The sequence below is a fragment of the Schistocerca cancellata genome, chromosome 2 (genome assembly GCF_023864275.1).
Source record: "Schistocerca cancellata isolate TAMUIC-IGC-003103 chromosome 2, iqSchCanc2.1, whole genome shotgun sequence".
NCBI lineage: Eukaryota > Metazoa > Arthropoda > Insecta > Orthoptera > Acrididae > Schistocerca > Schistocerca cancellata.
In genome coordinates, this window is record NC_064627.1 from 963,052,858 (window position 1) to 963,066,841 (window position 13,984).

At 42.6% G+C, this 13,984-nt stretch overlaps 1 protein-coding gene across 1 annotated transcript in view; it reads left to right on the plus strand.

The window, feature by feature from the left end:
- Positions 1–13,768, plus strand: part of LOC126160167 (uncharacterized) — a 40,556-nt gene extending 26,788 nt beyond the window's left edge. Inside the window, exon 3 of the mRNA XM_049916889.1 lies at positions 13,537–13,768. Coding sequence (XP_049772846.1) covers positions 13,537–13,768 — 232 coding nt within the window. The remainder of the gene's footprint in view (positions 1–13,536) is intronic.
- Positions 13,769–13,984: the final 216 nt, after the last annotated feature.

A 13,984-nucleotide genomic window follows, 5' to 3' on the forward strand; every position in this document is an offset into this window, starting at 1 on the left:
GAAAAGAGTTTCAATTCCGTATCTAAACCCCGCTGAGCCACAGTCTTGTCAAATTTTAATTTCATTGTGATTGATAGCCATTTTTATTGTGAGTAGACCATGTTAATTTTTGAGCTTTTACTATTTTATTAGATCTTTCTTTCCATGCAGGTTTCTCGTCCAAGTTGTATGTTATAATTTCTCCAAGATGATTAAATCGTTCCACTATTTTTACTTTCTTATTATGTACTGTTATGTGGTTGATTATTAGTGGATATGCTACCATTATCTCAGTCTTGTCTACCGATATCTGGGGTCATATTTTTTGTGCTGTATCCTGTAGGCGTTTTATTTGATATCTAGCTTCTTGAATGTTATTAGCTAGTAACGATAAGTCATCTGTGAATCCGAGTAATTTAAGTTTCTTTAATCTTTATTGGTTTTAATTCTTATGTTTTTTTAGATTTTCGTTGTACGATTCATTGCATCATCATGTACTCCAGCGCGCAGTGGAAAAGTAATGGTGATAAACCATCTCCCTGTCTTAACCCTGTTTTAATTGTAAATGGTTCAGGTATTTTACATTTGGTATTTGTTAGAGTTAATTTTTTTTCATTTTTATTACTTTGGGATGGAGTCTAAAACACGATAGTATCTTCATCGTTGAAGACCTGTGCATATAATCATTAAGTTTTTTGAAGTCTGACTGTTATTATTATTATTATTATCATTCTTTCCTGTGTCAGACATTATGTCTGGTTGAAAATGGAAAGTGACGTGGACCTTGATCAAACGTGATTTCCTTTTCACTGTATGGTATATGTTACATTTCATTTAGGAACTTGCGGGTAATTGAACGTGAATCAATAATTACATATTTCTGTAGTTATATAAATATGTTTGGATGTAACTGTATTGCGTTGATGTACTGGTGGATATTGTGTGGTATGACTCCTGTAGTTGATTGTATAATTGGTATAATGTCAACTTTATCCTGATACCACATGTCCTTGACTTCCTAAGCCAGTTGGATGTAGTTTTTCAATTTTTTCTCCTGTTTTCTTCTCTATATTTGTTGTATTGGGTATGGATATTTCGATTAGTTGTGTTAATTTCTTCTTTTTATTGGTGAGTATGATGTCAGGTTTGTTGTGTGGTGTTGTTTTATCTGTTATAATGGTTCTGTTCCAGTATAATTTGTATTCATCATTCTCCAGTACATTTTGTGGTGCATACTTGTATGTGGGAACGTGTTGTTTTATTACTTTATGTTGTATGCAAGTTGTTGATGTATTATTTTTGCTACATTGTCATGTCTTCTGGTGTATTCTGTATTTGCTAGTATAGTACATTCGCTTGTGATGTGATCTACTGTTTCTATTTGTTGTTTGCAAAGTCTGCATTTATCTGTTGTGGTATTGGGATCTTTAATAATATGCTTGCTGTAATATCTCGTGTTCATTGTTTGATCCTGTATTGCAATCATGAATCCTTCCGTCTCACTGTATATATTGCCTTTTCTTAGCCATGTGTTGGATGGGTCTTGATCAATGTGTGGCTGTGTTAGATGATACGGGTGCTTGCCATGTAGTGTTTTCTTTTTCCAATTTACTTTCTTCGTATCTGTTGATGTTATGTGATCTAAAGGGTTGTAGAAGTGGTTATGAAATTGCAATGGTGTAGCCGATGTATTTATATGAGTGACTGCTTTGTGTATTTTGCTAGTTTCTGCTCGTTCTAGAAAGAATTTTCTTAAATTGTCTACCTGTCCATAATGTAAGTTTTTTTTGTCGATAAATCCCCTTCCTCCTTCCTTTCTGCTTAATGTGAATCTTTCTGTTGCTGAATGTATGTGATGTATTCTACACTCCTGGAAATTGAAATAAGAACACCGTGAATTCATTGTCCCAGGAAGGGGAAACTTTATTGACACATTCCTGGGGTCAGATACATCACATGATCACACTGACAGAACCACAGGCACATAGACACAGGCAACAGAGCATGCACAATGTCGGCACTAGTACAGTGTATATCCACCTTTCGCAGAAATGCAGGCTGCTATTCTCCCACGGAGACGATCGTAGAGATGCTGGATGTAGTCCTGTGGAACGGCTTGCCATGCCATTTCCACCTGGCGCCTCAGTTGGAGCAGCGTTCGTGCTGGACGTGCAGACCGCGTGAGACGACGCTTCATCCAGTCCCAAACATGCTCAATGGGGGACAGATCCGGAGATCTTGCTGGCCAGGGTAGTTGACTTACACCTTCTAGAGCACGTTGGGTGGCACGGGATACATGCGGACGTGCATTGTCCTGTTGGAACAGCAAGTTCCCTTGCCGGTCTAGGAATGGTAGAACGATGGGTTCGATGACGGTTTGGATGTACCGTGCACTATTCAGTGTCCCCTCGACGATCACCAGTGGTGTACGGCCAGTGTAGGAGATCGCTCCCCACACCATGATGCCGGGTGTTGGCCCTGTGTGCCTCGGTCGTATGCAGTCCTGATTGTGGCGCTCACCTGCACGGCGCCAAACACGCATACGACCATCATTGGCACCAAGGCAGAAGCGACTCTCATCGCTGAAGACGACACGTCTCCATTCGTACCTCCATTCACGCCTGTCGCGACACCACTGGAGGCGGGCTGCACGATGTTGGGGCGTGAGCGGAAGACGGCCTAACGGTGTGCGGGACCGTAGCCCAGCTTCATGGAGACGGTTGCGAATGGTCCTCACCGATACCCCAGGAGCAACAGTGTCCCTAATTTGCTGGGAAGTGGCGGTGCGGTCCCCTACGGCACTGCGTAGGATCCTACGGTCTTGGCATGCATCCGTGCGTCGCTGCGGTCCGGTCCCAGGTCGACGGGCTCGTGCACCTTCCGCCGACCACTGGCGACAACATCGATGTACTGTGGAGACCTCACGCCCCACGTGTTGAGCAATTCGGCGGTACGTCCACCCGGCCTCCCGCATGCCCACTATACGCCCTCGCTCAAAGTCCGTCAACTGCACATACGGTTCACGTCCACGCTGTCGCGGCATGCTACCAGTGTTAAAGACTGCGATGGAGCTCCGTATGCCACGGCAAACTGGCTGACACTGACGGCGGCTGTGCACAAATGCTGCGCAGCTAGCGCCATTCGACGGCCAACACCGCGGTTCCTGGTGTGTCCGCTGTGCCGTGCGTGTGATCATTGCTTGTACAGCCCTCTCGCAGTGTCCGGAGCAAGTATGGTGGGTCTGACACACCGGTGTCAATGTGTTCTTTTTTCCATTTCCAGGAGTGTATATTTGTGGCATTGTGATAGTGTAAGTGTATTGAGTGCTTCTAGGGCTGTGTTACTCCATTTCACTACTCCAAATGAGTAGATCAATATTGGTATAGCATAAGTATTTATAGCTTTTGTCTTGTTTCTTGCTGTCAATTCTGTTTTCAGTATTTTTGTTAGTCTTTGTCTATATTTTTCTTTTAGCTCTTCTTTAATATTTGTATTATCTATTCCTATTTTTTGTCTGTATCCTAGATATTTATAGGCATCTGTTTTTTCCATCGCTTCTATGCAGTCGCTGTGGTTATCCAATAGGTAATCTTCTTGTTTAGTGTGTTTTCCCTTGACTCTGCTATTTTTCTTACGTTTGTCTGTTCCAAAAGCCATATTTATATCATTGCTGAATACTTCTGTTATCTTTAGTAATTGGTTGAGTTGTTGATCTGTTGCTGCCAGTAGTTATTATTATTATTATTATTATTATTAAGTGTAAGAGAAGAAAGTGACACTTTTGCGTTATATGTGTAATTTTATTATGTACAGAGTTTAATTAACAAACTGAACACATCAGTTTCATCCTACTATAACACATCATTCACACCATTAACGCAACTTTTCGTGTTGCCCAAGGCCAGGGGCAGAACGTAACCAGATTCAGAACTTAAGGGCTATTACTAATTTACATTTCCTCACAAGTTTAATTTTAAAATCTCCTAGAATCTACACCAACACAATAAGCGTATGACTTTACAAGCGGCAGAATGTTAGATGCCTCCAAAGAAACTGAGTCATCCAGATTTCACCCACAATTTTCTGTTCTTTATTAAACAGGTGTTTCAGATAGTTTTCCTCTACCAACTGAAAAGCTAACTCTCTGAACTCCTTCATTGTCAGTTCAGACGGTCTGCCATCTATGACTTTTAAATAATCGACAAGCTGTAACTCATGCTCATTCCAGAAAACGCGACAAAATTTTCCCTTTGACTTGTCAGTTTGAAAAGTCCCATTTTGAAGTCTATTCTGAACTTCACTCTGAAGAGTTGTTTTAGGAACGTTCAGCTTAACACTGGCTTTCCTAAATCCCATTTCCTTTTTCACAACAATTGTCACTGCGTGTTACATGTTTTCTGTGGATCTACTTTAACGATTAGTTTTGCTTTCATATCTTCTGGTCGTCTATCAAAAAAGAAGAGTTGCTACTAGGAACAACATGAAAAATCTGAAAATATAGTAACGTATCTTATAAATGTTCGAATAAACACGACTACAAAAAAATAAACCTTAGGATAGACTGGTATGCTACTTGGGGTAGAACCTCGGACCGTTCTATCCCGATCTGTGAGGTCAGATACAGTTCGGAGCCCACAAAGCGCATTGAAAAATAAACTTTCTCTAAGCATGCTAAAATAAAGTGCCTAGCATGCGTTTTGAGATTTTAAGAAAGAGAAAACTAGTAGATACATTTTTTTGCTTACAGTGCAGGTAAAGAATTACTAATGTTGTAATATGCACGCGAAAAGAAATCACAAACACGTTTCTAGCACAACAGCCATACACAAAGACTTCTACAGTGGCTTCTTACGATAATCGTCTTTTGACAACAGTTCCTCAATGTAATTCTAGAGTGCAGCACTTTTTTTTTTTAGTCATCAGTCTGGTTTGACGGGCCTTCCACGAATTCCTCTCCCGTCCCATCCTTTTCATATCAGAGTAGCACTTTCACACTATGTTCTCAGTTATTTGCTGGGTGTATTCCAATTTCAGTCTTCCCTACAGTTTTTACGCTCTACAGTTCCCTATAGCACCATGAAGACTATTTCCTGATGTCTTATCAAATGTCCTGTCTTCATGTGCCATCTTCTTGTCAGTGTTTTCCATATATTCCTTTCCAACCCGATTCTGCGGAGAACCTCCTCATTCCTTACCTTATTAGTCCACCTGATTTTCAGCATTCTTCTGTAGCACCACATTTAAAATGCTTCGATTCACTTCTGTTGCGGTTTTCTCACAATCCATGTTTCACTAAGATTGGGTGCTGTGCTCCAAACGCACATTCTCAGAAATTTCCTCATCATGTCAAGGCCTACGATTGACACCAATAGACTTCTCTTCGCCAGGAACGCCCTGTTTGCCAGTGCTAGTGTGTTTTTGATGTCCGCCTTGCTCTGTCCGTCATGGGTTATTCTGCACCCTACATAACAGAATTCCTTGACTTCGTCTGCTTCATGATCCCCAGTTCTGATGCTAAGTTTCTCGCTGCTCTCATTACTCCTACTTCTCATTACTTTTCTCATTCACTGAGGATAGCAGAGTCATCAGCGAATCTTATTATTGATATCCTCTCACCCTGAATTTCGCTTCCGCGCTTGAATCTCTCTCTGGTTTCCTTCATTGATTCTTCGACGTATAGATTGAACAGTAGGGGTGAAAGAGTCAATCCCTGTCTTACACCCACTTCAATCCAAGCACTTGGACCTTGGTCTCCCACTCTTGTTATTCCCTCTTGTCTCTTGCAAATATTATATATTACCCATCTTTGCCTGTAGCTCACTCCTACTTTTCTCAGAATTTCAACAACTTGCACCACTTTACACCGTCGAACGCTTTTTCCGGGTCGACAAACCCTACGAACGTGTCTTGATTTTTCTTGACTCTTGCTTTCATTATCAACCACAACGTCAGAACTGCTTCTTTGGTGCCTTCACCTTTCCTAACGCCAAACTTAACGTCATCAGACACATCGTCAATTTTCTTTTCCTTTCTTCTGTATATTATTCTTGTAAGCAACTTGGATGCTTGTTCTGTTAAGCTGATTGTGCGGTAATTCTCGCACTTGCCAGCTCTTGCATTCTTCGAAATTGTGTGGATGGTATTTTTACAAAAGTCAGATGGTGTTCCGCCAGACTCATACATTCTACACGCCAGCGAGCATAGTCGTTTTGTTGCCACTTCCTCCTATGATTCCAGAAATTCTGTTAGAATGTCATCTATCCCTTCTGCCTTATTCGATTTTATGACTTCCAAAGCTCTCTTAAATTTTGATTCTAACACTGGATCCCCTATTTCTTCCCTATTCGTTCCTGTTTCTTCTTCTGCCATGTCAACAGGCAAGTCTTCCCCCTCATAGAGGCCCTGGATGTTCTCTTTCCACCTATTTGCTCTCTCCACTGCATTTGACAGTGCAATTCCCATTGCACCCTTAATGTTAATCGCCCTTGCCTTTAATTCCACCGAAGGTTGTTTTAATTTTTCTATATGCTGAGTCAGTTCTTCCAACAATCAATCCTTTTTCGACTTCTTCACATTTTTCATGCAGCCATTTCGCCTTAGCTTCCCTGCATTTCCTAATTACTTCAGTCCTAAGTGACTTGTATCTTTGTATTCTTGAATTTCCATGCACGTTTCTGTACTTCCTTTTTTCGTCGAACCGCTGAAGTATTTCTTCTGGTACCCATGGTTTCCTCAAAGTTACCTTCCTTGTACCTATATTTTTTATTCCAGCTTCTGTGATTGCCCTTTTTAGAAAAGTCGATTCCTTTTCAATAGAATTGTTTACTCAACTATCTACACACATCAAAAAAGGTTTTGCATCACCTCGGTTCCGACAGTTCCGGAATCTGCACAGAAAATTTGAATAGAGATCAACATAAATATCATTTCCGCCCTTTTTATTGCTCATTAAAACCACACATTGACGTCAGAGACCTTCAGAGGTGGTGGTCCAGATTATTGTGCACAGTTTGAGTCGTAACACGACGTCCTGTGGCTGCACGAAAAGCATTATTCGACATGGTGGCGTTGCTGTCAGGGTTCCTCCGAGCGATAATCCATAGGTAGCGGCCATCCAATGCAGTAGTAGCCCTTGGGCGGCCTGAGCGAGGCATGTCATCAACAGCTCCTGTCTCTCTGTATCTCCTCCATGTCTGAAGAACATCGCTTTGGTTCTCTCCTAGATTCCTGGACACTTCCCTTGTTGAGAGTCCTCCCTGGCATAAAGTAACAATGCGGATGCGATCGAACCGCGGTATTGACCATCTAGGCATGGCTGAACTACAGATAACATGAGCTGTGTACCTCTTTCCTGGTGGAATGACTGGAACTGATTGGCTGTCGGACCCCCTCCATCTAATAGGTGCCGCACATGCATGGTTGTTTACATCTTTGGGCGGGTTTAGTGACATCTCCGAACAGTCAAAGGGACTGTGTCTGTGATACAACATCCACAGTCAACGTCTATCTTCAGAAGTTCTGGGCACCAGGGTGATGCAAAACTTCTTTTGAAGTATGTATTATCGCAGTATCTATAGCCTCAGAGAAATTGTGCTGGCGTAAGCTGGGATCAGCACACCAGGCGGCATAGAGGTTGCAAGAAGATCAATAGAGGCCAAAGACACTCGCAAGAAATGCACCGCCAACGCTCTCTCGGCCACCAGTATTTAGATCACCATCGCAGAGCGGAAGTCGGGTGAGTTCCAGTCAGTCATCCAGCAAGTCAACGAGTCTGGTAATCAGTTGCAGACCTGTGAGATTCGCAGTAGCAGAGTTAGCTCAGCTTCTAGCTCATCGACAGGCAAAACACAGCGACCAGAGTAGTGTATATAACAGACTTGTACTTCACCAGCAGTGACTCTAGCCTGGACTATCTTAAGTAAGTAGCTCTTTGTGTATGTGAATAAAGAACCCTGTTATTAGTGTGTGCAGTTTGTGTTAGGGAAAGAGGATACTGGCCACCAAACAACATCCTCTCCTCCCATGGTACAAAAATGAAACGATCATACGGCATTGCCAGCCAGGGGGCCCCTCCAGGGAAGTTCAGCCACTGAATGGTTCAAATGGCTCTGAGCGCTATGGGACTTAGCATCTGAGGTCATCAGTCCCCTAGAACTTAAAACTACTTAAACCTAACTAACCTAAGGACATCACACACATCCATGCCCGAGGCAGAATTCGAACCTGCGACTGTTGCGGTCGCACGGTTCCGGACTGAACTGCCTAGAACTGCTCGGCCACATCGGCTGGCCTCAGCCACTGAGTGCGAGTCTTCTTTCAGTCGACACCACTTTGGGCGACTCACGTGCCAGTGATAAGGCTGAAATGATGATGAGGACAATACAACACCCACTCCACGAGTGGAGAAAATCTCCAACTCGGCTGGGAATCGAACCCGTATCCGTTGCATGGGAGGCAAGAACATAAGCACTCAGCTAAGCAGGTGGACTTCCCATGGTACAAGCCTACAGTGACAGTGAGATACCACAAAATAAATTCAAGCATCCTTCTTCATTTCTTAGTATTTCTGTTCTTTGTACATTGTATTGTATTTTATTGAACTGGGGACCTAGAAACGACGGAGATGCTTCGTCCCCATTGTAGCCTCAGTGGTTCACAACCCCACAACAGGCTACAGCAGTCCACTCACCCCACCGCCGCCCCACACCAAACCCAGGGTTATTATGCGGTTTACCCAATCCCCCCCCCCCCCCCACACACACACACACTGGACGCCCCTGGGAACGTCTCATACCAGACGAGTGTAACCCCAAATGTTTGCATGTATAGTAATTATGGTGTACGCGTACATGGAGAAAGCGTTTGCTCAGCAATCATCGACATAGTGTAACTGAGGCGGAATAAGGGAAACCAGCCCGCATTCGCCGAGGCAAATGGAAAACCGCCTTAAAAACCATCCACAAACTGGCCGGCATACCGGACATCGAAACTAATCCACTGAGCGGATTCGTGCCGGGGACCGGCATGCCTTCCTGCCTGGGAAGCAGTGCGTTAGACCACACAGCTAACCGGGTGGGCTCTTTGTATATAGTTTTTTCCTGACTAGTTCTTAACCTTCAGCCTACTCTTCATCATTACTAAATTTTGATCTGCGTCTATATCTTATCACTTATCAGTCGAAATAAACACCTATTCTACCCCGTGTGTCCGCCCTGCCCTGTCTTCCCGTATACCTTCCCTAATCGGCTATAGATCTGACCATGTGTACTTCCTACTCTAACAACCCTACAACAACAAAGGTGAAAAATTAATTATGATTGTAGTGTTGCTCACGCTGCTAAATATGGCATTTTCGGGCTACAACAAAGTCATATTATGTGGCAGGTGTCATTAGAGCACAGTTAATAAAGTCATTTCTTGAAATAATGGATAAACTAGGCACTCATCTTGTCGTGTTTCCCACGCTGGTCTCGTTGTGAACTCATGGCTCAATCGTCAATGATGATTCGAAGCTCGGATGCAAAGAGGCCTAGGTGTTATTCTGCGATATTAAAAAGTTTTATAGATGTGTTTCATAAAGCATTATTGAAGATTAAACTTTTACAAGTTAGGACAATGGTGATGTAAAAAAAGTAATCAGCACTTCGAATTTAAGTTACACTTCTTTTTTATTACTTTTGTTGCAATATCACGTAACTCGTTCCAAAACATCACTTCACAATATGAAACATACTTGAAAATATCTTCCTCACTGTTAAAGGTCACATTTCATAAACTGACTACAGTTTGCGTCTTTTTAACATGACGACCAAAGCTTGACTCTCCAATAACCGCTTACGCGCCCAAAAATAAGAGTTACAAGTACGTCAATGATCATAGTGACAAAAGAAAGAATACACATAAGAATAACATCATTGCAATATACAGGGTGTTACAAAAAGGTACGGCCAAACTTTCAGGAAACATTCCTCACAAACAAATAAAGAAAAGATGTTATGTGGACATGTGTCCGGAAACGCTTAATTTCCATGTTAGAGCTCATTTTAGTTTCGTCAGTATGTACTGTACTTTCTCGATTCACCGCCAGCTGGCCCAATTGAAGGAAGGTAATGTTGACTTCAGTGCTTGTGTTGACATGCGACTCATTGCTCTACAGTACTAGCATCAAGTACATCAGTACGTAGCATCAAACGGTTATTGTTCATCACGAACGTGGTTTTGCAGTCAGTGCAATGTTGACAAATGCGGAGTTGGCAGATGCCCATTTGATGTATGGATTAGCACGGGGCAATAGCCGTGGCGCGGTACGTTTGTATCGCGACAGATTTCCAGAACGAAGGTGTCCCGACAGGAAGACGTTCGAAGCAATTGATCGGCGTCTTAGGGAGCACGGAACATTCCAGCTTATGACTCGCGACTGGGGAAGACCTACAACGACGAGGACACCTGCAATGGACGAGGCAATTCTTCGTGCAGTTGACGATAACCCTAATGTCAGCGTCAGAGAAGTTGCTGCTGTACAAGGTAACGTTGACCACGTCACTATATGGAGAATGCTACGGGAGAACCAGTTGTTTCCATACCATGTACAGCGTGTGCAGGCACAATCAGCAGCTCATTGGCCTCCACGGGTACACTTCTGCGAATAGTTCATCCAACAATGTGTCAATCCTCATTTCAGTGCAAATGTTCTCATTACGGATTAGGCTTCATTCCAACGTGATCAAATTGTAAATTTTCACAATCAACATGTGTGGGCTGACGAGAATCCGCACGCAATTGTACAATCACGTCATCAACACAGATTTTCTGTGAACGTTTGGGCAGGCATTGTTGGCGATGTCTTAATTGGGCCCCATGTTCTTCCACCTACGCTCAATGGAGCACGTTATCATGGGATACTCTACCTGTGCTGCTAGAACACGTGCCTTTACAAGTACCACACAACATGTGGTTCATGCATGATGGAGCTCCTGCACATTTCAGTCGAAGTGTTCGTACGCTTCTCAACAACAGATTCGGTGACCGATGGATTGGTAGAGGCGTACCAATTCCATGGCCTCCACGCTCTCCTGACCTCAACCCTCTTGACTTTAATTTATGGGGGCATTTGAAAGCTCTTGTCTACGCAACCCCGGTACCAAATGTAGAGACTCTTCGTGCTCGTATTGTGGTCGGCTGTGATACTATACGCCATTCTCCAGGGCTGCATCAGCGCATCAGGGATTCCATGCGATGGAGGGTGGATGCATGTATCCTCGCTAACGGAGGACATTTTGAGCATTTCCTGTAACAAAGTGTTTGAAGTCACGCTGGTACGCTCTGTTGCTGTGTGTTTCTATTCCATGATTAATGTGATTTGAAGAAAAGTAATAAAATGAGCTCTAACATGGAAAGTAAGCATTCCCGGACACATGTACAAATAACATATTTTCTTTCTTTGTGTGTGAGGAATGTTTCCTGAAAGTTTGGCGGTACCTTTTCGTAACACCCTGTATACATATTGATGTATCGAAGTACTGTAACGTTGTTGCTTTAATTTGTGGTGTAAGCGGTGCTGATAGCCAATAAAAGCGGGTTAAAAACTGTGAGCTGTCTGGGGAAGTTAACCTTGCATTACTGCGCAACTGTTTCACCAGGTATCCAGTCTAGCTTACCAAATTCCCAACCAGACTAACATTAATTATAATCTTTTAATAGTCATACGACAACCGGTGATATATATATATATATATATATATATATATATATATATATATATATATATATATATATATATATAAGAGAATTTAAATAAAAAGAAATAAATCAGTTTATATTTGGAAATTTATTTCAACATTGATCATTGAAATTTCAGCATATTAAACTTGAGTCGTAACTAAGCTGGTGCCTTATTTAGGATTGTGAAAATGTGAGATTGTAATCTTACGGAACACATCAAATATGGAGCCAAGATTGGGAGACTGCATACAACACTGCATTCATAAAAATAACACACGAAGAACGTTGAAACATATGCAAGAGGAAATTAACCACAACCAACCGATTCAATTTTCCCCAAAGAAGTTACGTTCGTAGCGCAATCCTGTTCGTCATGTAATTACCACACACTGGTATACTAAGTTCATACTAACTCTCTGTGAAATCTTCCCGAAAAGAATAGCTGAGGGCTTCTTTGATTATTACACCACATGCTTCACGTGGTCAAGTTGGTTTACACAAAGAGTGTAACTCCACAATAATTTTGATAATTACAATAAATTAGATCGAAATGCAATTTACAAGAGAAAAACCTCGAACTGGTTACTATCGTCTTACTATTAACCTGATGGGTCAAACAATTGTGTAAGCACGTGGTACTGATCTCACAAAGTACACCCCACGTGGGTTGAACATAAAGAAAAGTTGCTATATTGAAAAATATTGTCAAGACGAAACGTTATAATCTCACGCACATTCGCATTGAAGATTGATGATGCTAGTTAGAGTTACTGATCAACACGTGGTTCCACTTTACTCACAAAGTAGTGACAAAGCAACTACCGGAATATATTCTGAACTGTACACTCGAATCACACTGCGTTGCAATTTAAGATAACATTAGATATTTTAGAGCTAAACCTGAAATAAAGGTGATTAAATTTTCAGTTAGGCTGAACTTAAGAAATCCATTGTCTTACGGACTTAGCAGAGACGCGCTTAGCCGGAGATCTTACCACTTCAGACGCTCGCCACGGACAGACTGACCTGGTCCCTTCCTGAGGGTGGCTCACAAATACAAACGGAAGTGGCCAGAGGGGCAGCTTCCTATACCAACATGACAAGGGATGGACAGGACCATACTAAGGATAGAAACCTCTTTGCTTTTAGAAAGCATAGCTACCTGTTCCGACGTTGGTCCTACTGTTCTCTAACAGACAGACTTGTCTGCTACCCTCAAGCATGCAACTAGAAATACATTTGCTCATTCATCCTCTCACACAGAATGGAAGGGGGATGACAGTATCTTATCATATACAGTATATAAAAGAAAGCGGATGTAGGTTCCGTATGAGACTGTGTGACATGAATTACATATAAACTGTGTTTTAAAGTGTGGTGGTGTGACAGATCGTTCTTGTTTATGTGTAAAAGTAACACGTTCCACTACTCAGTCTCCTCCCAGATAGTTAGAAACGCCACAGTAAATTTAGAAGAGGAGTGTATGCCGTAAATGGCAACATATTTCAGAAATTAACATGAAAGGAATCCAACAGAGACCTTTCAGTACCTCTACATTAATGAAATCAAATCTGAATGTTGTCACAGAATTATGTTAACTATTTTACAGAAACACAGTAAAATATTGCTGGTATCGAGAGGTTGAGGTGATGTGTCGTAATGGTTACGTAATTCAAGTACCATTACACTACTCTACAGTATATGCACAATATGTAAAATTTCGTCATTCGCTTTCCTCGCTGTTGTTGCAATTTTAAAAGCCATCAGTTGGTAATTAATGTCTGGAATGCTCGGCGCCGTTTCCGAGAGTGACCGCAGCGGTTCCCCGCGAGGCAGGAACCTGTCGCAGCAGCTGCAGGAGTGCGCCGGGCCGCGCGACTGGACGGAGTCTGAGGACGAGCGCGCCGTGTGCGCCACCTACGAGCGCATCGCCACCTGCTACCACTCCGCCACGGCCGTCGCGTGCGGCTCCGAGGCCGCCGACCTCATGCGCCAGCTCGTCGTCTCCGTTGCCAGCAGCGTTCTCGGTGAGTGCAAGGGCAAGCTCGCACACACCGAGTTATCGTAAGTAGGTAGGCGTCACCCCTGCAGCAGTTTCCAGAATCAATCTTTCACTCTATACTACAGAGGCTGGGTAAAACCGACTGGTTAATACCGGTATTTCAGTTATAAAAATCGGTTTTTTCGGTATTTGTCTGGTCTCGGTTACAACAGGTGTTTTTAATTTTTCACTGTGTTGTTGTTGTGGTCTTCAGTCCAGAGACTGGTTTGATGCAGCTCTCCA